The sequence below is a fragment of the Anolis sagrei genome, chromosome 1 (assembly GCF_037176765.1).
Source record: "Anolis sagrei isolate rAnoSag1 chromosome 1, rAnoSag1.mat, whole genome shotgun sequence".
NCBI classification, from domain to species: Eukaryota; Metazoa; Chordata; class Lepidosauria; order Squamata; family Dactyloidae; genus Anolis; species Anolis sagrei.
In genome coordinates this window covers 264,580,300-264,608,227 of record NC_090021.1, presented here as the reverse complement: position 1 = coordinate 264,608,227, position 27,928 = coordinate 264,580,300, and the positions used below count along the sequence as shown (strand labels likewise).

Sequence of the window (27,928 nt, the reverse complement as noted above, 5' to 3'; positions counted from 1 at the left end):
AAACTGGATTATATGGCAGTGTAGAAGGGGCCTCTGATCAGCCATGGAAACCAACAGGTGGCCTTGGACAAGTTACATTCTCTTAGCCTTAGTGGAAGGCAAGGGCAAATACCATTTGAATAAATCTTGCCAAGAAAACCCTATGACAGGATCACCTAAGAGTTGCAATTCCTCAGAAATGACTTGAAGGCACACAAGTACAAGCATTATGTTAGATTTTGGCTCTACATCCCTAAACAGTTTTTTTAAATATATTAAGTAGTACTTGGGGTTATCGGTATCATAGGGTTTTGAATGTACACATTATGGTGTCTGCAAACAGATGGTAACCCCCCCCCCCCGCCCCCCATAAATAATTGAATATTGCCTTTCCTTTACTGGTTCCTCAAAATAGTCCATTTGGGAAAATGAAGAGATTTCCATGCTGTCATAAGGCCTATTTAATCCACCCTCTTTTTCATACAGTATTTAACAATTCTAAAGAAACCCACCAAAACACAATTCAAGAGTTTTTGTTGTTTGTTCCTAACGATTTGGTGTATAATGTTCCTTACTGAACAATGATTTTGTTTAGTAAACAATCCATAACATTATACACAACTACAATCCATAAAATTACAGAGGACAACAGCCAGAAACATTGCTCTTTTGATTTTTCCTCCAACACCCATGAAGAATGTATTTTTTTTTTATAATAAAGATTGATCTTGTAAAAATCTGCTGTTCTGTCTTTGGCCACTGAGTGGCAGGGCTACAGCAAACTACACTAGATACTGGAGTACTGTATTCAAAATAAAAAGTGAACATGCTATTGGAGTTGAAGTGACAGCCTTTAACTTCAACATTTAATTTTAACCACACCTATCTCTTACTATTGTTGAGATGACTTCATTACATGTTTGTATTAATAGGCTGCCTTCCCTGTTCTACCCAAGGCAGCAAAAATAAATACGTTTTTAAAAAAAAGGTGAACATAAAAAGCAATATAATAACATAGGAAAAATAAAAAAAATCAAGAATACACACAACAACATGAATGCCTATACTTCAAAATGTAATTTAATGTAAAATCATTCCCAGATGTACAGCATTAAATAGTAGCACAGCCAGCAAAACATGCCAGGTTAAAAACAGTTGAAACCATTCAGTTATGAAAGCCTTTTTGAAGTATTACAACTCTAGAGATGAACTTCACAACTGTTGTGAAGGAGTTTTGTCAGGTAGAGAGCATTAACTAAGACTTGATATTATTTTCATAAAGAATACTATGCATGTCTAATTAATATTTTCTAATTCTAATTAATATGCTCCATGTGTTGTCAAAGGCTTTCATGGCCCAAACTACTGGGTTGCTGTGAATTTTCCGGGCTGTATGACCATGTTCCAGAAGCAGTCTCTCTACCATGTACCATGCAGCTGTGGACAAGTCTACATAGGGACCACCAAATGCAGCATTGCCCAAACACGAATCGAGAAACTTGAAAGATACTAAGTCAATCTGAGAAGTCAGCCATAACAGAGCACTTATTGAACCAACCTGGACACAGCATATTATTTGAGAACACAGAAATGCTGGACCACTTGAACAGCCACCATGTTATATTACACAGAGAAGCCACTGAAATCCACAAGCATGTGGAAAATTTCAATAGAAAGGAGGAAACAATGAAAATGAACAAAATTTGGCTATCAGAATTAAAAACTCTAAATTCAGGACAATAAATAAAGAGGAACACTAAAAAAGGGGGCATTTCAGGCACGGAAACAATCAGGGCCAGCTAACACCTCCTAACAAAGGATTCCCTTAGGCAGGAAGCAGACAGGCTTTGAAGCTGCAAGTCCATTCAATGCTAATCAAGGTGACCAATTGCAACATTCACACTTGCCTCAAGCAGACAAGAGTTATTTGTCCCACCCTGGACATTCCATTGACATAGAAACCCCATTTTCCTAGTTTCCAACAGACCTCACAACCTCTGAGAATGCCTTCCATAGATGTGGGTGAAACATCAGGAGAGAATGCTTCTGGAACATGGCCATACAGCCCAGAAAACTCACAGCAACCCAATAATGTGTTCCAGTTTCTCATTAGTATTTGTTTCTGTTCCTCTAGGATGCATTGCAGTCACTGTTGCCCCTCCATATCCACAGATTGTGCATCCACAGATTCAACCATTCAGGGCTTGAAAAGATTTTTTAAAAAATCAAAAAAAGTAAACTTTGATTTTACCATTTTACTACACTATTGTAGGTAAAAGGACTTGAGCATCCATGGATTTTGGTGTTAATTTTGGACATAAATGCCAGCGATTACTAAAGGCCCACTGTATTTCTATTCAATAACCGGGACAGCTTCGGTACTTTTAAGCATAAATGTTTATTTTACTTAAGTGATATTTGTCTTGACTGTTCTAATGTAGCACAAATCCTATGTAAAATCATACTACGTATTTTTGACATTTATATTGAAATCTGAAATATATACAGATAGTCTTTAATACCAACACAACTTGAAACAATAATTGTAGCTCTAAAATTTGTGGGTTGTGATAAAGTCCGAAGATCTAGCAACTTTTAGTTGTAAAAACACTTCGGACATTATTTTGTCCCAAGTTTTATTTCTCCTTCTTCATTCACTGAGGGCCCTTCCACACCGCCATATTACTCAGGATATCAAGGCAGAAAATCCCACAATATCTGCTTTGAACTGGATTATCTGAGCCCACACTGCCATATATTCCAGTTCAAAGCAGAAAATGTGGGATTTTATTCAGCTGTGTGAAAGGGGCCTGAGTGAGATCCCCAAGTAGCCCTTGTCTTTGTGGATGAGATTATTCTTTATGTTCACCTTTATTACCTTTACAGCTCAGCTACATTCAGCCATCAGAAAGAGACAGATGCGGACAAATGCTGTCCAATTGCCTTCATTCTGTGATTATTACTTCTTCTTTTTTTTATAGCAGTTGACCGAACTCACAAGTACTGAGTGCAGGTCTCAGCTGTGGGCAGAAACAACCCAGAAGGCACACTTTTTGATTTGTTTTGTAAACAATAAAGTTGCATTCCCTTGTGAGGAAAGTGTGTATATTTTATTAGCAGCCATATGCTGCAACCTTCCTAGTTTTCTTTCATCTGGCCTCCACTGGACAACAGCTTGTGTAGCTGGTTGCCATAGGAACAGCACTTCTCCGAGGCCAACATTTACAAGTACAAATGTGCGTGAAATAACATCAGACTGAGGAAAGGAAATTCAGTAGCAAATGCGATACGCATAAATCTAAATAATGGTACAAAATACACAAACAATGATAACTCGGGTCATTAAGCAGCAAACTTCTAAGCCCAGTGCTTTGAAAGAGACCTGGATGTGGTTTGGGAGAAGCATCTTTTCCAATATGTTGTGGGCTCTTAGTATCCAGGATGATCCTCCTCCTCTTCGTTGTCCAGTGCACAACCATAAAAAACTATATAATTTAAAAACCTACAAATTATAAATATGAAACTAGAATTAAATGTTACCATTATCATAACAGCTCAGTTTTTTGTGTCAGGAGCGAGTTGAGAAACTGCAAGTCACTTCTGGTGAGAGAAAATTTGCCGTCTGCAAGGACATTGCCCAGAGAACGCCCAGATGTTTGATATTTTGCCATCCTTGTGGGAGGCTTCTCTCATATCCCTGTATGGGGGAGCTCAACCCACTCTCTCTGGATTCAAACCACTGACCTGTCAGTCAACAGTCCTGCTGGCACAAGGGTTTCACCCCTTGCACCACTGGGGGCTCAGCTGAAAATCACATATTAATACAGCACCACCTGCTCAATTCTTTATGAATGCCAAAATCCATGGGAAAATGATGTCTTTCATATAAAATCAAGGTTTCTTTTCCGGATTTAAATATATATGTTGTTTTTATTTGTTCAGTCATTTCCAACTCTTTGTGACCTCATGGACCAGCCCACACCAAAGCTCCCTTTTGGCTGTGGCCACCCCCAGCTCCTTCAAAGTCAAACCAGCCACTTCAAGGATACCATGTGTCCATCTTGCCCTTGGTCGGCCCGTCTTCCTTTGTCCTTCCATGTTCCCCATCATTGTTGTCTTCTCCAAGCTTTCCTGTCTTCTCATTATGTGGCCAAAGTATGTACTTCATCTTTGCCTCTAATATCCTTCCCTCCAGTGAGCAGTTAGGCTTTATTTCCTGGAGTATGGACTGGTTGGATCTTCTTGCGATCCAAGGCACTCTCAGAATTTTCCTCCAACACCACCGTTCAAAAGCATCTATCTTCCTTCATTTAGCCTTCCTTATAGTCCAGCTCTCACATCCATAGATTGCTACAGGGAATATCATTGCTTTAACTATGCGGATCTTTGTTGCAAGTGTGATGTCTCTACTCTTCACTATTTTATCGAGATTGGTCATTGCTCTCCTCCCAAGGAGTAAATGACTTCTGATTTCCTGGCTGCAGACTATGTCTGCAGTAAGCTTTGTGCCTAGAAATACAAAGTCTGTCACTGCCTCCATGTTTCTCTCTCTCTCTATTTGTCAAAAAGTACACACACACACTTTTGATCCATGGATGATTGAATCCATGGATGCAGAATGGAGGATCTGGAGGTTCAAGTGTATACACTTTTACATCCCACTGTCACATCTAGTTTAAAGAGTTATATAAGCTTTAAAAGAACCATTAGAACCTGCAATACCTGTTTATCCAAAGGTGTAATTGAGATGAGCACACCCATCTTGTCAAAGAATAATCCCTTCAGTTCTGTCAGTTCTCTGAAAAAGCTGTTTCCTGTCAGTTCTCTGAAAAAGCTGTTTCCATGTCAAGACTTGGTGCCAGTCAATGGCAATAAATAGGCAATGTTTCGGCTGATGGCAGGAGCAGAAACAAGAGTGATGGGGGTATAATGTGTGTGCTAACCCTTCTGCTGACTTCCATTTTAATAGCCTTTTCGTCAATGTCAGAGAGATTGTTTTTCAGGTGCACTAGGGTTCCTGAGTTTCACACTCTATAACCATGGCTTTCTCAACTATTCTTCAAACCCAGGTACTTCCAGTGCAATTGGTGTCTTCCTTGAAACAAGTCACCCTTCTTTTGGGCACATCTGCACTTAAACATATATACCATAAATTATTTGCAATAATGTCTTTACTCTTCCAGCATTGTACAATGCTTTGTATAGACATGGTATTTTCCCTTTTCAACTGCAACCATACATATCACAAAACAGCCACACTCATAGTTTTTTTTAAAGGAGGAATCAATAATGTCAATTTATAAGTTTACTTCAAAAGGAAGGTCATTGTTCAAACTGAAACATTTTCCCAAGGCAGTAGGAAAACACAGTTTAAAAACGCAATAAGACCAATATTTAAAATAAAGATAGATAAGTAATTTCAAGCTTGTTGTCCCATGTAAAGCTTGAAATCCTTACAGTTGGACTACCATTCCCAAAATCCCCTGGCTGAGAAATAACAAGAGTTATAGTCACATACATGCACCTCAATCAAAATTCTGTAGCTCTAACTAACCATCTCACAGAACAGTGTAAGAACACAATAAAGCCACTTGAGATGCATGGACAAACCCATTAAATGATACTTCTAGCTATGGCTAGGTTTCCTAAGGGCCAGATATTCTGTTAAATGGTAGGTTGTGATTGTCTGGTTTTTTTAAAAAACAGTTTAAATAGTAGGAGGAGACTGATGAAGAATGGGATTGTATTCAATACCAGATATATAGTAAGGTGATTGTTTTCACTAGGACAGTAGTATGAGAAAAGCAAAGCATGGCTCTACTTCATTGTTTTGATTTTTTAAAAATACCTCCGTGCTCACACATATACGAACAAACATGCCTTTTGGGAACATTTCTTCTGAAGCGCCATATGGGAGAATTAGCTAAGGGTGTTTTTGTAGAGGATACAATGTTTTGCACTGGGTGTTTTTTTCCCCCTCGCCAAACCCTCATTAGTTTGTCAGGCATCATTTGATTTTAAATTGGCTGACTTCTCTTTTCAAGAACACATTAACAACATCTCCCTGTAAACTAATGCTCATGTTGTTTCAAGAAATACCCCAGGTTTTAGAATATTCTATCAACACTTGGCCGCTTGTGTTTTCCTCCCTCTTTCCAAATAGTTTCACGGGCTATATATCCTGCAACATTTTATAAATGAAAATTGACACATGTGTGGCCAAACATCATTGTAGTGTTTCAAGGTGGCAAATTTTATTACTGAAGGACACACAAACTAGGAATGGCTTCAGCAATTTGGTTTTACTCAAATCTAACTGAATTGACGCCATCCAGTAGTCACCATCTGATAGCCCACAGAAAACCATATTTAATAATCCAGAGATGATGTGGCAGTAGTAATCTTACATGGGTTGTCAGACTATCCCCTCCTGACATCCCCGTTGCCTTGTCACTATAAGAGGGTTTCGTGAGACCAGTTGCTCTCATTGCTGTGTGGTTCAAGGCAACGGCATAGTAATGGTGAGGCTGTGGACCATATTTTCATTCTTGCGGACCACTGGTGGTCCAAAGACTACAAGTTGGGAGCCACTGCTCTACAGAGTGGAATTTATGAGTACTTTTACACTTTGAACTCAGTTTGCTGTAACTGAAGTAAGCAGATGACAAAGGGGGAAAGCTGACAGAGGAGAGAAAATCTGGGACATTTTAAAAGCAAATGAAAAAGTGGAATAACAGAGGGTTAAATCAGGAGTTTCCTGTCAAACAGGGTCAGGTAACACCTTTCTTTATGTACTTACTTACAGATTGGTATTGTATTTAATGGAGACTTTTATGAGGAAACAAATCTGTTTTCACTTCTAGTTACATGTTCTATTCACTGAGTTTACTGAGTTTTAAATGAGTGAAGTGTTTGCAAGGGAACACCAGTTTTCCCCCCAAAGATTGTTGCATTCGTTCTGCATTATAATCCTTTGGAAGGCTGGCATGCATTTCATGTGGAACACACAAATGTTCCTTTGCTCGTTCTCCTGATTAAGAATGAATGATTGCCAAGGCACTATTAAGGCTTTTCACATAGCCTGTCATAATCTCACTGCATAATCCTCATTTGCTTTATTCTGAAAGGCAAAGAAATACACAAAGAACCTCTAAGCTGTTCTGAATATTGAAAGAAAACTAAGTTTCAGTTTTAAACTAAATTTCCTTCCATCTTTCCCCTCCTATTCTTGACAGAATAATCAAAACTAGCCCTATTTTTTATGTTTCAGTGAGCACACAAGATGTTTCTTTCTGCAGGAATAGTCACAGGAGATGAAATATAAGGCTGTGCTGTTGCTAATTTATGGTTGTGTTTTATATTTTTATCTTTAAATTATGGACTGCTGTATGCCTCATATTCTCCAAAAGGAAAGTGCTTACTTTTTCACAAATATTTTACTTTATACTTATTATTAATCATTCGTTTTGTAAAGTAGCCTCATTTTTTAAATAATGACCTGAATAAATTGTCGGGAACTACAGTTGATACAGTTTCCAATGTAACTTACATGAAAGCAGATTTGTGAAATTCCCATTAGTTTAAGGGTCTACCTTGGTTGGGATAAGATTTAGGTTTGAATGTAGACCACAAACTGTAATTCTATTTTTCTTCCTTATATCTAAAGGTGAGTCTATTATCGATCTTTGTTTTCCGATGTATCTTTCATCTTTTCAACACTGGGTGAGAAAACACAGGTTAAGCATCCCTTTTTCCAAAATCTGATGTTCTTGAAAATTGTCCACATGGGTAGCTAAGATAGTGCCACCTTCGCTTTTTGATGGCTCAGTATACACAAACATTGTTTCATGCACAAAATTATTTAAAATATTCTTGAGAAATTACATTCAGGTTATACGTACAGGGTATACAGGAAACATAAATACATTTTGCATTTTGACTAGGTGTCATTTCCAATACAGATATACTGCGATCTGAGAAAAATCCTAAATCCAAAACACTTTTGGGCCTAAACATTTAGAAAAAGGGATGCTTAACCTGTAGTACCATACCTTCCAACTGTCCAGATTGGGCAGGGACATTCCCAGTTAACCTTTTGTGGTCCTACTTTTCCAGTACCTTTTACCATGTCCAAGTTTCTCCCTTCTTCTTCTACTTTTCCCCTTTGTCTTCAGCTTAGTTTCTACACACTGAATTCAAATTGCAAATGTAGTAATGCAATCTTTCTCTTCCCAGTAGGCTCAGGCAAAAGCAAACTCTTGCAGCCTCTCCTTAGCTGTGCCTTCATCCTTATCGATAATGTTTGCCATCTTTGCCACAATTGATGTTGCTTCATTGCACATGTCTCAAAATATTGGATAATATGTAATAGTTATAGGTTTGGAAGAGAGTTTGTAGTGAGTAGTGATCCTTGGACTAATTTCAGTTGGTGAGCCTTTGGCTGCTAGTCTATGGCCAGGAAAATGAGAAACAGTTGTAGCCAACAGGAAATGTGGTACTGGTTCTTGCCACATTAGAAAATAAACGATTACTAGTTCCCCCTATCAAATAGACTCTTTCATACCACACAATCATAGCACTATGATATCTGTTATAGTTGCCTCTTGTGGAGTTTGCAAATTGATAAGCCACTAGAACACACTGTCTGAAAAGTGTACATGCCCCTTCTTAAACCCAAGGAATCCATTAGACCAGTGGTTCTCAACTTGTGGTCCTCAGGTCTATAACTCCCAGAAATCCCAGCCTGTTTACCAGATGTTTAGGATTTCTAGGAGTTGAAGGCCAAAACATCTGGGGACCTACAGGTTGAGAATCCGTCATTAGACAGAATGATCATAGTTAAAGTAGATATCACTGTGCTTTCATTATGTAGTATGAAGGGCCCCAGTACAACCTTCTGCTTGAGGTAGGACATCTGGAGCTAGAGCATTCCCAAGAGAAGAGGATAAAGAAACTGAGATGAGATGACATATGCTTCTTTTCTGAAGTTATTTTTGAATCTATGACCGAAAGATGGGAATGTTGCTTTTTCTATCATGTATATGTCCTCCATGTGAACTTTTAAGGGTTTATTCATTAGTACATCTGAATATGAACCTATATCTGCCTAATCTGTGGGTATCAGATGGTCTCCTCCAATCCTGTGCATGTTTACTCATAAAAGATACTCTAATATGTAGCCTTGGTCTCTCTCACATCACTTCAGAATATTAACATGAAATAAAATTTATAGGGCAAGCATTTAAGTAACAAGCCAAGTCTATATTCAATTTGTGTGGATCTTTAATTTAGAAGCATTGATGTACAAGTATCATATTTAGTACTACTTGTGAATATGCTGTCAAGTACCTTATTGTTAGCTGGATTACATTTTGTAGCAACATTATCATAACATATTCGGTTACCTTGTTTTTTTAATTGTTCAGAGAAGTGCATGAGTGGATATGACTTTAAGCATTGTAATATTTAGTGGCGACTTGTACCTACTAAATCTTGTAGGGCAGACAGTGATGCCAAGAGGACACCAGAGAGGAAAAAAACCAAAAATATTTAGTTTTCTATATCTATCCATCCTGCAGCCATGCCTTGAAATATGAACATATATCTCTTTCTCTTATGCAAAGCAAACAATTGTAGTTAGGGCATTTTTCTTACCCATCTGCTAATGAATTATATCAATCAGCAACTTGTGGTCAAGAAGCAAATGTCCCTGTAAATGTATTTCCTAGAATTTCTTTTTTAAACCCTTTTTTTCACCTGTATTCTTTTTCACTGAACCTAACAAAGGGAAATATAAAATATCTGTAGAAGTAGCTTTTTTTTTAAAAAAAAAAACACTTGACAAAGATTTATTAGCATATTTGAGAAAACTATAGACATGTTTTAAAAGCACAGAGAATAGACTGAAGAGAGAAATGACTACATGCAGATATAGCTTTAAAAAAGTGAGTCTAAAAATTAGGACTATTATTTTGCAAATCAGATTAGCACAAATCAACGTAGCTCCAATTGAAGATGCATTGATTCCTATTAATAGGTTATCTATTTAGTTCAAAGGAGGTTTTCTATACTTGATTCAGTCTGACGAGGAAAGTTGAAGTCTTGATGTAAATGCAGCATGAATAGATTTAGCCACAAAGCGAGTGTAGCTTTAAAATGGAATGCAGTGACTGTGCAATTTTACTCAGTAAATTCCCATCACAATGTGTATGCCTATGTTACATTCCCGTCCAGGGAGATTCAAGCAAATTGAACTTCATTGTGCAGAAGTTTCTCCTAGAGCTTGACAGAAGCCTAACGGTTTGCCACAGTTATTGCAAAACCAAACATGACTACCCTGGGACTTTCCCTCTTCCTTTCCCCAGAGCTCTGTTCAGCACTTCTTAAAATGTAAGACATCAGTACAGGCAAGAGTAAGATTCCAATGCATTGCACATGCTCCCTTGCTTAAAATATACACATAATAGGTGCAGGCTACACTGGTTCTTAATTTTTGCCGGGAAAAGGTGCTGTAGTCTAGTTCTATTCAAAGTCATGATTCCTAATGAGTTTCCAAGAAAGAAAGAAACAATGGTACTCAATTGGTATAGATTTAGTGCACATTGAAGTGTAATACTGTAGAGTCTTGCTTATCCAACATAAATGGGCCTGCAGTACATTGGATAAGCAAAAATGTTGGATAATAAGGAGGGATTAAGGAAAAGCCTATTAAATGTCAAATTACAGTATGATTTTACTAATCACTCACCAAAACATTAAGTTTTACAACAAACTGACAGAAAAAGCAATTCAATACACAGTAATGTTATGTAGTAATTACCGCATTTACAAATTTAGCACTAAAACAGACAAGGGTTCTTTCTTTCTCCACCCTGGACATTATTTCAGATGGGAGGCACACTGCGTTGGATAATACAGAACATTGGATGAGCAAAGGTTGGATAAGTGAAACTCAACTGTAGTTGCATTTACCCTTTATCAGACAGTTAGAAAACCACTGCTGTATGCTATATTTCAGAGTAAGGCAATGGCACAATTCTGAGTCTGTCTTGCCTAAAAATACCCCTATGTCAACATGCAACTTAAAGGTACATACACACACAAAATCTATACCACACTTTCTCCCAACCTTCCCATCTTTCTCACATAGCCAACCATGCCAACTGATCCCAATCCACTCATAATAATAATAATAATAATAATCATCATCATCATCATCATCATTGGTGATTACTCGTGACTGAGTATAATTGTCTTCCAAAGGTGGAATCTTGATGTGGGGTGTGTGTGTGTGTCTATAAATGACTATGAAGACTTATTCTGGGTCCACATGGTCTTTCACAATGAGCACTCAAAAGCACACAACACATTCTCATAACTACTACTACTTCTGCTCTTGCTCAATGTAAAGTCCAACAGAAACAAAAAAACATACAGAAATGTGCACTTTCTCCACGTCTTTGTAGCTCTGCCCAAACAGGTAGTAAACTGAAGTGGCCAATGAAACAATGAATCCCAGTGCAGTAGTCCATGACAGAAAATAACCATTTGGTTTGCTGCTCCTCTGAACATGTGCAAATCCCTAACTTTAAGGCAGCTGTACTTCTACTTGCATCCCCAAAGTCCACACTAAACTAATGTTTGTTCTCACCAGAGTGGAACTGCAATTAAAAAATTGTGAGCATCAGTGCAAAACTAGAGCTGCAGCAACCTAGACATCTGCCCAGTTCACACATCAATGTACAAACTTACTGGCTTGGGCTGCAGGTCCCATTGTTGTAGTTGTTGTTGTCTTTGTTGTGTGCCTTCAACTCATTTCTGACATGGCCACTTTAAAGTAAACATTTCATGGAGTTTTCCTGGCAAGATTTGTTTACATGAGGCTTGTTTTTGCTTTCCTTTGAGGCTGAAAGAGTGCAATTTGCCCATAATCACCCAGTAGGTTCCATGACTGAGTGGGATTCACACCTTGGGTCTCAAGCCTCATATTCCATTGCACAAACCACTACACCATGCTGGCTCCTAGTATATACATTTACTTGAAAGTAATATTAATATGTAAGTATGCTTAGGACTACCTAGGAATCCCTGTTGTTTTTTCTCTTTTGTATAAGCAGTAGATATCACACATGTTGGAGATCCAGTGTCTTGTGTTCACCACCAAATTGCCAACACCAAATTCTGGAAATCCTATTTTTAATAAATAACTTTTATTAGCTGTGTATCAGACACACAAGAGGTAAACAGCTACCTACCTACCTACCTACCAAAAGCTGGCAAAGAGCAGAGAGAAGAACAATAGCCAGTACTCCACATTCACTAAGATTAGGGGCACAAGATTCCCACAGAAGTGAAAAAACCACAAAAACTTCACTACTTTTTCTAATTAGAAATGTCTAGGTCCTCCAGCACAACTCTGTGGTCAACATCTACCAGCTGTTGATCACAGACTTGCACTAGAAGATCTAAAGATTTATTGAGTGGTGTTCTCTCTTGAAATCAGTACCCCTTCCAGTGTGAATCTATAGTCAACCTCCAGCAGATGTGGATCATAGAGTCAAAACGGAGGAACTAGAGATTCTTAGAACATTTTAATCAAGTCCATGAAAAATCAAATCTGTAAATGTGGAGGGCTGATTGTATTCGTGGGTAATTAAAACTCATTGCCTTTTAAAAAGACTTGTTCTTGCTGGAAATGAAAGTGGCTAGAATTGTTGTCATGGATCAACTCAGTTGCCTAGCAGTGGCAGGAAATCACCCCCATCTCTCTTTGAGTGGTGATTTTGCATGGATTTGAGTCCAACCAGCCAAAGTCTGGGATCTATTTCAGGGATCTAGTTCAGAACCTTGGATAACATCCTTGAAGTTTAGATCAAAATCTAGACTGGAATCTCCGCCCAATTTACCAGGGAACCACTACCTGCTCGTGCTGCTTGACTTTTTGTACACTTCTTGGGACATGAACATGACAGCTACCTTGGCTTTACTTCATAATTTTTGAACAAAAATTATTTAATGTTTTAGTCTAAGAATGACTTCCCAAGGTCATCCAATGGGATTCCATGGCCAAGTGGAGATTTGAAGCCACATCTCCTAGATTCCTAATACAACACTCAACCCACTGTGTTATGCTGACTCTCTGCCTTCCACTTTACCTAGTTGTAGTCAGTGAGGCCAGATGTTTTGATTTTGCTTGGAGTGGACCTAAGCATTTGAAATGCACACCAGAGCAGCAAATTCTGCTTTGATCTGTCACTGTCACCCATAGAGAAGTTACACCTTCTGTTTTGTTTTGAAGTGGGATGTTTTTGTTCTTTCGGAGTGAATAATTAACAGCTATGGCAATGTTTCTGTGTTGTGTGGGTTTCTATTAGAAAACATCTGTTACTGAGCAGAGGCAGTTTACTTAGCAGTAAACAAGTGCAGAGAATGGCAGTGAGAAGTCAAGGGAACAGAAATCGTACTGTCTAGTCATCATCTGGTGCCAAAGATGTGTATCACTGAGCCATAAGTCTGAAAAAGAAGCTGCACCCAATCAATATTAGTTCCTTTTAATTAAGACAGCAGGTGCCTGCTGTGTACACAGAACTAGTGGAAGCGATGTGCAGTCTTTTAAAGGCCTGCTAAACAAAAGAAGGAGTGGACTGAAATAAGAGAAATATTATTATATTATAATACTATAATTGTATTATTGTCATCAAAAGATATGCTTCTGTTGCTGCTGGGATACACTACCAAAGATGTTTTGCAACTGGTTTTATGCTTCATGATTTCTTTTGGTTGCATTTTTCATTGTCTCTATCTAACCTGATCTTTTAAACAGAGAATCAACTATATTGTTTCCAGAACAAACTTAAACACACCTTGCTCTATAATCCTCATATTTGACCTCAACTACACTTACAGAATTTAACCTTGATAGGTTTGCCATGCAGAGAAATGTGGTGGAGTGGAGTCAGAGTTGAAGCTCTTGGATTTTGTAGTTCTCAGGGATAATAATATCAGCAATAATCTGCTTCAAACCTCCTTGTTTTTCTGATAAAATTGTTATCCTCTAAGGGACTGTCTATATCAGAGGAAAAAACCTGTATCCACCTCTATTCCAGTGTGGAAGGAAAAAACTACGTACAACTGCTTTAACAGTGAAAGTGATCTTTAACTTTTAATGCATTAAAAACTAATTTCTTGTTTCATAGTTTCTAGAGGAAATACTTTTTCTAATGTACCTCTTTGAGTTGGGGTGTCATTGAGGGATTAACCCATATTGTTGAGTAGGCAAAACAAACTGTCTTTCTCCCTGGGGTGCTGAGCAGGTCAATCAGGCTATCCCTCATCACCAATTGCATGACCGTGCCTCTTTCTAATCTCAGAGCAAGTGGCTTTGCAAGAGGGAGGTACTTGGCTGAGAAAATGGTGGATCAGTAGCCCCAAGGAGAAAGACAATATTTATCCCCCCCCCCCCAGCAGATGGGGATTCATTCACAGTTGGCTCAGATGGAGAGTGGGTGGAACAGAAGAAAAAAAGAGATCTGAATTTGGGCAGGGGGATTTGTGTCAGTGTGCTGTAGGTGTAGGTGTGGTGCTATAGGAGCGATGTGCAGGTCCCGGGCAGAATACTCTGATAATACAGCTGGGTTATTTTGCTGGTGTAGATACCACACAGATAGTTTGGATGAAACTGTTTCTCCCTCATTTAGGGGGAAAAGAGTGTTGAAAACTAATGTGTATGTTTGTGTGTGTGTGTGTAGTAGGTAGGGTACATATAGTAGGTAGGGTATGGTGGTGGTAGTAGTAAACTGGATGGCCCCTGTGGTCCCTTCCATTTCTATGATTACACACATACACACAGGAAGAAAGAGACAGCAGTCATCACAACTGCCTTCTTTAGGAGCATGGTTATGGGGATCAAGGTGGATAGCTATATTTTAAGATTTACTTTTGCTTACTTTTGGTTCTGGGTGCATACATACAATATTAAGAACTCAACACAAAGGTACCCTTTCTTCTGCTCCTCACACCACCTGCTTGATTGGGTTGGCAAAAGAATGGTTAAATAATAGCAACTCATGATAAAGTGAAAGCTTATCAATGAGCTATAATTTCATTTCATTGTGTATCTGATGAAGTAGACTACAATCCATGAAAATTAATATTGTAATAAACTGGTTAGCTGCTAAGTGCTACAGGACTCTTGGCTGTTTAGTTCACATTAATAGGACTACGTCCAGGGAAACAATTTACATCTGTTTTCACAGGGTCATCAGCAAATGTGTGAACAGATCTACACATTTTGAAAATACATACTAGATCTCTAAAGTTTGCTTTCAAGAGAGCATTTTGGTAAACTCTGCTATAACTGCCATTCATTTTCATAAGGTTTCCACAGATCTTCATCACACTGCGGGGTGGGGGGCTTCTTTGGTTTCTTTGGGGAGAAAATGAAAAAATGAATAGTACTCTTAATCCCTTGAATTCCAATTCAATAAGAGTACAAAACCCAGAAATATGGGTAATATTTTTGTATCATCTAATTTTTGAAAGTAAATAATTTATTAGAACAGCTTTTTGTATACAAAGTCCCACATTCTACCATATGGTTAGAAATGTCTCTTGAAGAGTTGGACTGACAAGTCAAAGTGTCTATTTCTGTAATTGGACACAGGGGAGAACACAATAGCTCTTTTGTAAGCTACAGCTTGATCTCTTTTGCATTTTGAATTTATGTTTGTTTATTTTGCAGGCTTGCAAAGATTTTGTGAAGATATAGAGATGATGATTGGATTCCAGCCAAGCATATTCTGGAAAGTCTGTTGGGCTTTTGTGACCCCAACAATTTTAACAGTAAGGACTTAAGGAATTGGGGGCTGAAATGGAAAAATTACCCTGGAAAATATCTGTTTGCTCACTCTCTACCACCCTACTATTTATGCAGCAATGACTTCAACTTCTATTCGATAAATGTGCTATTTCCCAAAGGCAGCAATCATGAAGCTGAAATACCATCTTTAAAAATGCACATAAATGCTATAATTTGGTTTATCAACGCTTTGTGGAGTTTGATGCACCCAGCATAATCTGTTTTCCTCTTGTGAATGTTCTTTGTCCTTTTAATCATTACTCTTAACTTTTGTGATATCTCTGTATTCATGCGTGTGCGCACACATGCACACACACATACACACAAACGAGGAACTTTGGATGTTTTGGACCTGACCTCCTAGAATCTCCGGCCACCATGACCAATAGAAACTGTGGATACTCTAGTCCAAAATATCTGGATGACCAAAGGTTCACTGTATTAACAATTCGCAATACACCCCCCCCCCCCCCCCATATCTGCAAGGGGATATCTTTCTGAAACAGTGGATAATAGTGAACCCTATTGAAAGGAAGGACTTCTGTCTCAACAATAACATATTTCACTGGAAAACCCCAAAAATGCCTAGAGATGACATATTTTGCCAGACATTGATAAATGAAACTGCAGATCCTGAATTTGCTGATCCTGAATTTGCTCATGACTATATTATTATATATTATTATACTGACAATTAATCCTACAAAGCCACGTAGTGTCATTGAACACCTGGGGGAAGTATAAGGAATGCACATAGGCATTGCTGGATAGCATCTTCTGAAAACTCACATCATTGCTATTATTGCTAGGACTCATCAGAGTGCTTTCTAACAACATCCAAATGTACACATATTCCCTACTCATGCTCTGTGACAGTGGTTCTTAGCCTATGGGTCCCCAGATGTTTTGGCCTTCAACTCCCAGAAATCCTAAAAGATGGTAAACTGGCGGGGATTTTGGGAGTGGTAGGCCAAAACACCTAGAGACCCACAGGTTGAGAACCACTGCTCTAGGGCCTCTGAGGGTAGCTTCATGCTGGGATCTTACATTGATACACCAGTTTATGTATGCCAAAGTTACTTAGTGAGAATTTGCCCCATACCTACGTAACCTGGATTGAAAAGAGAAGAGTGATCTAGATGTTTAGTTTCCAGTATAAAGATGGTACAATATCTATCTAAAGTAGATTGCCTTATACATTTCTTGGATAATCTGCTGGAAATATTTTTGAACTCCAATTCTCAGAATCTAGTCAGCATTGTTACTCATTGGGAGAATACTGAGAGCTGCAGAGTTTAAAAAGTAACATTTTTGGATGTGAAAAAGTTGCTAAGTCCTCTTGATCTGAGTTAGCCCAGAAGGGACTTCTACTTTAGTACACAAAACACAACAGTGTGGCATTGGGTGGAATAATCATGAAACTAATGTTGTCTAACTAATGTAAAGTGACAGCTTTTCCTAAGCTTAATTTTATTTGGCAGTTTGGAAAGCATTACATCTGAGCGTCCAGGTTTGGCAAGGCACTTACAGACACAAAAGAGCCTCATGGTAGTTGATATGAGGATGAGTATATTAAAATAAGCCATATGTTGTAGAACAGAGATGGCATGACGCCCTTTTCAGAGTAGCAGTAGAACTGCCACCATGCTTAAAAGTGATCCCATATTTGAGGCACAATCTCTTGCCAAGTGTTCATTTCTCGCTAGAATGTTTACTCTGTTAATCATGTTCACTTACTGAAGCTAAGCTGTTGTGACAAATCGTTGTACTAAACATGGATTTGCTTTTCTATGCACAGCTAATGTATTCCATTGCATAGCAAAAGATTCCTTGCAGAGAGAACAAAGCTACAGAGCTATTTAGGATTGGTTGCTTCCTAGTACCACTAGGTGTCACTCTATATTGGGAACACCAGTGGAACCTGAGCAAGAAGGAGTACAGCAACTTCCAATAGCCCAGAAACAAGATTTGAACCAACCAAAAGTGTACAAAATATATCTTGCAAGCTTTCGAAGCCCCATTGGCTTCTTCATCAGGCAGCAATATTGAAAAGCATACAGACCTACATTTTTTCATTTCCATTTTTCAGTTTACCTTTTTTGATATAAGGTCTGTATGTTTTTGGGAAGTACTGGTAGAGACAGAGATATACAATGGCCAAAAAGAAGCCAGAATTCCATATTCTCTTATGCATTTTCTCTATTTCATTGCAGTATGTATTTGAAAGAGCTAGGGAGGGTAGGAATCCATTATATTTTATATGTATATTAAAACAGGTTCACAATCAGTTCCAATATTGTAAAGGAAGAACAGGGGAATAATATGTTCACTTTGTCTGGAATCTGAATTCCTAGGCAAGGAGACTGCTGTGCTTCCTTCCCACTGTGATCTTGTCCATTATCTTTTCTAAGCACTGAGCTTTTTAAGACATACTTTCCTCCCCTCCTTGTCACATGAATGGCTTAGTGGATGTAGAACAGCTTCAAACAACTATGTGCAACTATTGGAACTGCAGTGATCCATCTTTCTCTTTAATAATTGCTCTTAAGATATGTAGAAAATGCAGCACTACTGCTCTAAATTAACCCCTGCTACTCTAAATTAAAGCCTGGGGCATGTTTTAGTGAGATTGCAGTCTTATATATGTATCATTGTTTCAAATGTTGACCCTTACCCTTTCCTGACCCAAGCTTTGCTTTCCTAAATGAAATAAGGAATGGCCGCTATCTGTTATAAAAAGCTCATATTGTCAGAGGACAACAATGAGGCAAAGCAGACATAAAGCATTTGGCTAATATGAGGCTAGTTAAAATAATGAAATGCCATTGACTTGCAGTTGTTTATATCTTTCCTATAACTAGACTCAAGGAAGCGTGAGAGAGTTTAAATAAAGAAAATGGTGGAAGAGGCAGTACTGAGCTCCTTCTATTCCTGACATTTTTTTCCAACTCAGGGTCATTTGCATGCTTCTCATTCCACTCACAGTGTGATTTGGGTAAATTTTCGAATGTGGAACTGTACAATGAATAAGGGTTTGACAATAACAGACACTGTTTTTCTAGTCATAGTTGAAAATGTAGTTTTCTGTACAAAACAGAAAGATAAAGAAGCTTCTTTCCTTCATTTACTGTCTTCATTAACATTAATATTTGATGAATTGGCATGCTTTAAGGTTACAGTTTAAATTGATCCATATCTCTTGAAATAAAACTTGCTACTTTCATATGTCCCTTTGTGGTAACATAGCTATAAATCTTATGCAATAATGTATTGCATGTGTAGGCAGTTCACAGGCATTCCTGAATTATGCACCAACAGAAGCAGAGGCATTGCTCTTTATACTGTAAGTGCAATGGAGTAACAAGATAATTATATTAAGCAATACTGCCAATAGACTGTGTAATAAGGCTTTTTTTTGTTACTGGCAGTACAAGTCTCTGGTTTAATGTCTGCTTATAAATCTAACTCCATTTCATTGATTGCTAGGGGGTGAGGGTGGGGGCTGTGTTTGATTTACAGTGGCATCACACAGCCAATGATCTAATGACAAAGACCATTTATTGTTGTGTATCGATGTGTGCTTGATATGCATGCAGGGTACCATCCAGATATTTTTATAAAAATAAAATAAACACACATAGATTGTATCATGAATGAACAGTTAGTTTTGGAAGGTGTTGACAGTTAAAATATGTGTTTGTTTCTTTTTATCAGTTCATCCTTTGCTTCAGCTTTTACCAGTGGGAACCAATGACTTATGGCAGCTACCACTATCCAGGATGGTCCATGGTACTCGGATGGTTGATGCTGGCTTGCTCTGTTATCTGGATTCCTATTATGTTTGTTATAAAAATGCACATAGCTCCTGGCAAATTTATTGAGGTAAGTCATTTATCTTACTCCCCTTTTTGTTTTGTTTTTTGTTTGTTTTTTAAAGGATAAGAACTTATGTGTTGAAAAAACAAAATTCAGAATCCATATTAAGATCATACGTGTTTTATTATTTATTTATTTATTTATTTATTTATTTATTTACCTTACTTATATACCGCTGTTCTCAGCCCGAAGGCGACTCACAGCGGTTCACAACAGATACGAACAGCAAAAATTCAGTGCTACAGTATAAAAACAGTTAACAACCTAACATATTACACAATTAATAAACAGTTACTACAATACCCATTCACTGTCATCTCATCATCAAAAACATGTTCCAGATTCGTCATCCATTGTTCCATTCCAGTGTTCATTAACCAATCATTGCACTAATTATTTGAACGCCTGCTCAAACAGCCAGGTCTTCACTTTTTTGCGGAATACCATTAGAGATGGTGTTAGTCTAATGTCCGTAGGAAGGGCGTTCCACAGCTGAGGAGCCACCACCGAGAAGGCCCTATCTCTCGTCCCCGTCAGCCGTGCTTGAGAAGCAGGCGGGATCAAGAGCAGGGTCTCCCCGGAAGATCTCAAAGTCCTGGTGGGTTCATAGGCAGAGATGCGGTTGGATAGGTAGCTTTATAGAGCCAACTAAGAGGGAAAGAAAATGTATATGACTTTTGAGAGTGCTAGATTTCTTTCACAGGAAAAGAGAAGGTGCTGTAGAATAAGGGAAAGGAAAAGCTGACTTGATGTTGAAGTCATGCTGCCTACAAGATGTTTGGAGAAAACAGATCTGCAGATATTCAAATGGGGCACAGCGGTGGGCAGTTAAGCTGAGGGAAGGGCCCATTTCTGTCTCCCTTTTTGGCCCTAGTATGCCAAAATGAGAATAGGAGTGATGTTTACATTGAGGATTGGATGGTCGGGGGACTCTAGAGCGTCTTGGGAGTCTTCAGAGGCTGAAAAAAGAGGTTAGGGTCTGATTATACACAGCTGGTGTAGGAGTAATGAAGTTCTGTTTCTTCCTATTCATCCAGTTCTTCAACTCATTGAAATTTCACACCATATGTTGTTTCAGTACTAGTGTTGTACTGCAATGATATAGATGTGTTTGCAGAAGGGAACGATAGCATGGGCTGTTCCCTCATGGCTCAGTGCTTTGCACATTTTCCGAGCAATAAAGAAAATAGTGTACCAACAGCTAACATAGCTGGAATAGAATGACATCCCACTCATAAGGTGAGCATAGCCATTTATACCAGGAAAAGAGACTTCTGAATAGGTCTAGGACAAAACAAATTTACTTTTGACGATTTAGAAAATTTGTCCTGGAAAATGTCAATCTCCAAAGTGCCTCAGAGTTTAAAGCATTTGCATAATTTAAAAGTATTAAAATATTATAACTAAGAAAGATTGCACTTCACAGTTTTAATGGTTAGAGGTTGTGTGTACTTTCAATACACAGTTGACTTTCAGTCTCTATATGTACCACATGTGTCCATGTAAATATTTGATTTTTTAAAAGCGTGTGTATAGTCTTGATTTGTAACCTGTATTCAGGACAGAAGGCTGATGTTTGGGCGGAATACAGAGAAACAGAATGGTTTTCAATTGCCAAGGAAGGTCAGGCAAGGCTTCATTCTGTCACCCTAATGGTTTAACTTGTATATTGTAACATTAAATATAAATTAGAATTACACTTAAAGGAAAGAAGGAGCATCAATTTAAGATGTGCAGATGACACCATTCCATTAGCAGAGAATAGCAAATACTTGGAACAATTATTGAAGAAAGTAAAAAGGCAGATTGAACATCAAGACAACAAAATAATGACCACAGATAAGTTACATAGCTAAAAAGCAGATAATGAAAGCACTAATAAGTTCAAGATTTTTCTTGGCTCAGTAATTAATCAGAATGGAGATTGTGGTCAAGAAATCAGAAGAACATTAAGACTTCATCTGCACTATAGAATTAATACAGTTTGGCACTACTTTAACTCAGTGGTGTGGAATTGTGGGAGTTGTAGCTTGTTGAGGCACCAGCACTATTTGGAACTAAAGACCATGATTCCATTACATTGAGCCATTACAGTTAAAGTTCATAGAGCAGTTGTTCTTTGGCAGCTGACATTCCTTCGATGTTGATTGCGATTATTGTCATGGTTGGTCCTGAAAAGGACCGTTGGTTGTTTTGCTTCCTTGTTTGCATGCTTCAAGTTGTCTCCGGTTGCTTCTGGGTTGAGAGAATCGGCCGTCTACGAAGACGTTGCCCAGGGGACGCCCGGATGTCTTGCAATCCTGCGAGGAGGCTTCTCTCATGTCCCCCATGGTATCAGCCAGCACGTCAACGACTTAAATCAAGACATAGTTTTCTTAGAACTACAGAGACACTCGCTGGAACACCCCAGCAAGCGAGAGTCCAAAAGTGGCAGGCCCAAACCCAGCACCTCAATTCATGGGTGATACCAGATGAGAGACTCCCCCCTGGGCACTCAGAAGACTGGGCGACTTGGAAGGCGCTGAACAGATTGCGCTCTGGCACCACGAGATGCAGAGCCAATCTTAAGAAATGGGGCTACAGGGTGGAATCCTCGGCATGCGAGTGCGGAGAAGAACAAACCACTGACCACCTGCTGCAATGCACCCTGAGCCCTGCCACATGCACGATGAAGGACCTTCTTGCGGCAACCCCAGAGGCACTCCAAGTGGCCAGATACTGGTCAAAGGACATTTAACCAAATACCAAATTTACAAAATCTGTGTGGTTTTTTTTTTCTTTCTTTTTTTTTCTTTTTCTTTTTAATCTCTGTGTTTGTTTTGCTCTGTTGGAATTGTAATACAATGGTTGCTGATGACACGATAAATAAATAAATACAGTTAAAGTGGGTTAAAATTACATTAATTCTACAATGTAGATGCACCACATGACTTAGAAGGTCAGCTATGAAGGAACCAGACAAGGTCCTAAAGTGCAAAGATATATAACCGAAATTAAAGTTAGAATTTTCCATGCTGTGGGATTTCTGTTTTCTATATTTGGTTGTGGCAGCTGGGCAGTAAAGAAAACTGATAGGAAGGAATCAACTCATTTGAAATATGGTGCTGAAGGAGAGTTCTATGGACACTGTAGAAAGATACTTTAATGGGTCTTAGAGCCAATAAAGCCTGAATTCTCACTATAAGCCAAGTTGACTAAACCGAGACTTTGGATGATAGCACAACTTGGAAGCCTCTTATTAATATATATCGAAGTCAATATGGCAGCAGTCAACAATAACAACAAATAGTTTTGTTTACAATTTGAGTTTGATTCTCCTGACCAAGCCAATCACACAACTGTTTAGATTTTTATTTATAGCTATGGGAGTATACAATTCTATGTTAGGTTGAGGGCCGTTTTTTTCTTCTGAAGAGACTGCTTTTGTTTTGGACTAATCTACTTGGGGCACATGCCGCCAATGGGAAGAAAGGAAGCCAAATTTGGGGCTGAGCCGAGAAATGTCACTTCTCTTTACAAAATCATAATTTCCCCAGAATTCTACTGGCCATGGAAGCTCAGACATTTTGGGAACCAGAACCCAAATGTAGCATTTTAAAGTTCTTAAGTGCAGTTGAAAATCAGGCTATTTCTCTTTTGCTGCAACATGTCTTTTTAAAATCCATCTTTGCCTTACCTTTCTCTCTGTGTTTGCCTTGCCTCTTTCTCTGTGCTGAATGTAATTCCAGGAAAGGAACAGATGGCTATTGCCAGAGGTCTGAACTGGGCACTTGCTGAGGGCTTTTGAAATTAGGATGAGAATAGCAGGTTGCTTGATCTACATGGATGGCTCAGAGAATATTTTCAGAATATCTAAACAGCCAGAGATTTTCTAGAGGGTACTTGACATACAAATTAAGGAATTTGTATGGATGAGAATTTTAAGGACCAAATTTATGTCAACTCCATTCTAAAATGATTGAAATAATAATGATTCAACACTAAGGGAGCAGTGGTGCTACAATATCTCAAAAGGAGTTTTTCAAAGGACCTATGAAATGATGGAATCAAGGCAAAACAATGTGGGTGATCTGAAGTATTTTTGAAATAATTTGTTTAAGATGTTTTGAAGATTTTAAATACTTCCACACATCTTTTAATAAATGCACATTAAATAATTATCTATTAATAATACATGCACATCCTTAGAACTTAGTTTGGACAACCACAGAATTGGACATAAGCAGAATGCACCATCAAAAGCTCCATTTATAAGTCTGGAGACTATTCTTTTTGCCAAAATTAGAAAAGAATGAATACAGTTTGGGAGTTTTAGGGATCATGTATTCCTACAGTGATGCAAGGACAAGTCGAATACATACTTTATTTTGTTTGTGCTTAAGTACTGTTTACATTTATGTATTAATTTAGAAATGTTAGTCAAAAATGAACTTCAGAAACCTGGATCAATTTCTCCGAAGGTCAATCTAAGTACTGTACCATCTCCTTCTCTGAGTAGAGTGGTGAAAGACAAGAACGTAGTCTTTCCCAGGGCAACTCAAAGAAGCATTAACCACAGCACCTTTTTAAATACCTTGGTGGGAAAATGGCAGTAGTAGCCCTTTAGTACTTCCCCTTAAGAGGGGGATGGTATTTCTGTCAGAATCTCACCTTTTGCCATTCTATTCAAAGAAGGGGGTGGTTCTTTTTTTGGGTCGGGGGGGGGGGGGAATTTGCACTGTCATTTTTATCAATAACAACACCAGACCTTTCCTCTGAGTAGAGCAGTAAAAAGCGTTCTTGAATGTCTGGATGGGAAAATGGTGGCAATGGCATCTGGGGTGGCTGCCCACCTGAGAAGGCACTGGAACTTTGCCCTCTCCATGAAATGACACTAGGCTCATCCACAGGTTATATCAAAATCCATAATTTTGCCCCCTAAACGTGCCCTCAATTTGAACATGGGGTTGACTTATATATGAGTATATATTCATATCAAATTAAGTAAGTTAATATACATTCTGAAAATTATAACCCTTTCCTGGTTTTCTGGTGAGGCCTCTTCTCCTCAGTTACTTTGTTTCTGAACTCCTAGTTTATGAAGGCTTCAGGAATATATTATACATTGCTTAGTCAAAGTAGGGGCATCAGTACTTCTTTCAAACCACATTCCTCAAAGCAGTGCCAAAAACATTATGCCTTGTCAAAGGGATTTAATTTCACTACAGATTTAATTTCACTACAGCATTTATTTATTTGATTTTCAGCACAATGCTGCCTGAATTAACCAGTTCATAATGGTTGACTGGGGAGTCAAAGGTTGCAAATCAGTAATTAAGCAGAAATTGAAATAACTGGTATTGGGACTTGGTTCCCTTCAACAGATAATAAAGCTATGATTGTTTCCTCTTAAAACATCATAAATAAGTTTTCTTTCTGTTTTCCCATATAAAATGAACCCATCAAATGTTATCTTCAACTAAGAAGTCTCAGTGGCAAGATTAGCAAATTTTTCATTGTCTGTATCTCTACAGAATTAGCTAAGCAGCCATCCATCCACACTCACACTGCAGACAGAAGTAAAATAATTTATGGTATGATAATTAAAATCTTTTCTCATTCTCTGCAATGCTTTACTTTTTTGGGTTGTTGGTATACTTTGGGGAAATTTGCTAAACAACAATATAATTATTCTGAGGTAGAAACAAACTCCTTACTGTGAGAACTTGGTGAGTGGTGACTGTGAGTATAAATTGTTTTTGTGTGTCTGATTGAGGAATGGAAGAGAGAGAGAAGATGGTAAAAATATAATTAAAATGTATACTGTCTATTCCCTGCTCATCTTACACAAAACAAACATGAGCAGGATATTTTGCTGCCTTAGGCTATAATATATACTCATGTACAAGTCAACCTCATGTATGTAAAGAGCAGGTTCAGGGGCCAAAATAATGACCCTTGGATAAGTCAGGGGTCATTCTGTGGAGAGGGGAAAGCACCAGTGCTGCCAAAGCCACCATTTCATCACCCAGGCATTTAAAAAAATCGGACGCCATGCCACAATGGAGAGGGTATAGAGGGCATTGGTGCTTCTTTTAGGCTCCCCCAGGATGATCTAAGCTTTTGCATTTTGGCACTCTGCACAGAGAAGGGGATAGTTACCCTTTTAAAAATAAGAGCTAAGATACCATATGTGACGGACCTGTAAATAAGTTAACCCAAGATTTTGGGGTTAATTTTTTCCTATAATTTCTACATTTCTACATGAGTATATAGGGAAATTCACACCAGTAATTTCAGTCACCCCTAATTTGTTTTACATCTGATCTTTTCCTTTCAATTCTAGAGGCTCAAGCTGGTCTGCTCTCCACAACCGGATTGGGGACCATTCTTGGCTAAGCATCGTGGGGAACGTTACCAGAACATGATAGACCCACTGGGAACATCATCTCTTGGACTTAAACTGCCACCAAAAGATTTTGAATTGGAGACACCATGCTAGTAACTTTCCCACTTGTGGCTCTGTTTTACAGCCCATTGCTTTGATCTTTCTTTCTTTCTTTCTTTCTTTCTTTCTTTCTTTCTTTCTTTCTTTCTTTCTCTTACAGTGCCTGAAAGTGGTTGCTTAGGAAGTAAGATTTATTGTTGCATGCATACAGTAAAGAACTAAATAGACCACTTTAAGTACTGGGATTTAGTTCCTATAAAGTGGTGCCCAGGAAAGAGTGCTTTCACTGTGGAACAGTGACAATCAGTGAGTTATATTAGGAAATTGTTTTTGTGAATGTTGGGCCAATTCTGCTCTTGGGACTAATTAATTTACATAACTTAGTTTAATTTGTTGTGGCCACATGGGTAGAATACAAGTTTTCTGGCACCATCTGGGCACTCCATGACCCCTACATCAATTTGCTGAAACAGAAATGAGTTGGCAACAGTGAGTTCACAATACAAGGCAGATAACTCATCAGAAGTTATATGTTTACACTTGCTTGCCATCTTGTTGGTTTTTTTTTAAAAAAAGGTATGCCTTTCACATAACAATATCAGTCCAGCACAGAGGTGATTTTAGGACATGTAAAATGCTGGAGTAAAATTTTGGGTACAAATTGACTATGCATTGCTGAAGATAGAAAAAGCATACCCATTTGGTTTCCTGCTCTGTACTTATTGAGCTTAAAGGGCATTAAATTAAGCATAACTATCTGATGACTAAAACCAAGTGGTTCAGATATCATCTAGGAAAACCTGTTTTGTACCTTTGCCCCAAGTTCTAACTACAGTATCACAGTATTTTAATGTAATGTCTGGTTGTAACTGGATACATAAACAGAACAATCAGGCTAGTAGCCTATTGCTACTGACTGACTTGAAACCAGTTCTGATACCAGGTGGCTTAGAGGTCAAAGCCTTTCCTGTCCTGATATCCTTTTATTGAAAATTCTGAGACATCATATGTGAAGATATCTGTACTCTTATACAAAGTGGTGGCCCCTTATTTTGCACCTGAAGTTATGATTGTCACATGCTCACAGAATAAGAGTTGTATGTATGAAACACCATCAAACATTGCAGCTGAGAATATTATGCAACATATGGAACTAGATTCCTACCTCGGTATTGCTAGATAAAAATGCAGAAGGGCTTCATGCAGAATTTGAACAGAGTACTTCACTATTTATGCCATAGGAGCCAAACATGGCCCAGGAATTCTGCCAACATGTCTTCCATTCAGAGCTGCCTTTAATGCATGCAAAAAGGCAGTCTTCCAATAAGGTGCACTGATATAATATGAGACTTGGCCTTGATGCAGAAAGATTAGTGAGCCTTTTAGGCTTTTTAAAGATGTGTTGTGGGGCCAGGGGAAAAATAATATAAAAGCATAAGAACATATAATGTGTGAGACAAAGCTGCATTATTCTGAAATCTGATGTACAAGAGTGCCAAGCTGAGGCAGATGGGCACCTCTGTCTTAATTAATTTCATGCCATTCAGTTAATGATCTACTAGCCTCACTTTCATTAAAATGCTTTTATTCTGAATATATTTACTGATTCAATTTCACTGATAAACTGAAGAAGAGCAAATCCTTCTTTTCAGTTTATCCCATGTACAGTTTCTTTGCTTTCTTCACTTTTGTTTACAATCTCAAGAAGCCATCATATAATTTGTGCCTAATTTTATATTGCTACAGTGGTATCAATATATATATATACTCAAGCTTCCATGTACAAAATA

General features: G+C 38.2%; 1 protein-coding gene across 1 annotated transcript in view; it reads left to right on the top strand.

Moving 5' to 3' along the window:
* SLC6A5 (solute carrier family 6 member 5) overlaps nucleotides 1-26,748 on the top strand; it is a 97,311-nt gene extending 70,563 nt beyond the window's left edge. The window contains exons 14-16 of the mRNA XM_060765736.2: nucleotides 15,719-15,819; nucleotides 19,550-19,717; nucleotides 26,037-26,748. Of these exons, the coding sequence (XP_060621719.2) occupies nucleotides 15,719-15,819; nucleotides 19,550-19,717; nucleotides 26,037-26,192 (425 nt within the window). The 3' untranslated portion in view covers nucleotides 26,193-26,748. The remainder of the gene's footprint in view (nucleotides 1-15,718; nucleotides 15,820-19,549; nucleotides 19,718-26,036) is intronic.
* Nucleotides 26,749-27,928: the final 1,180 nt, after the last annotated feature.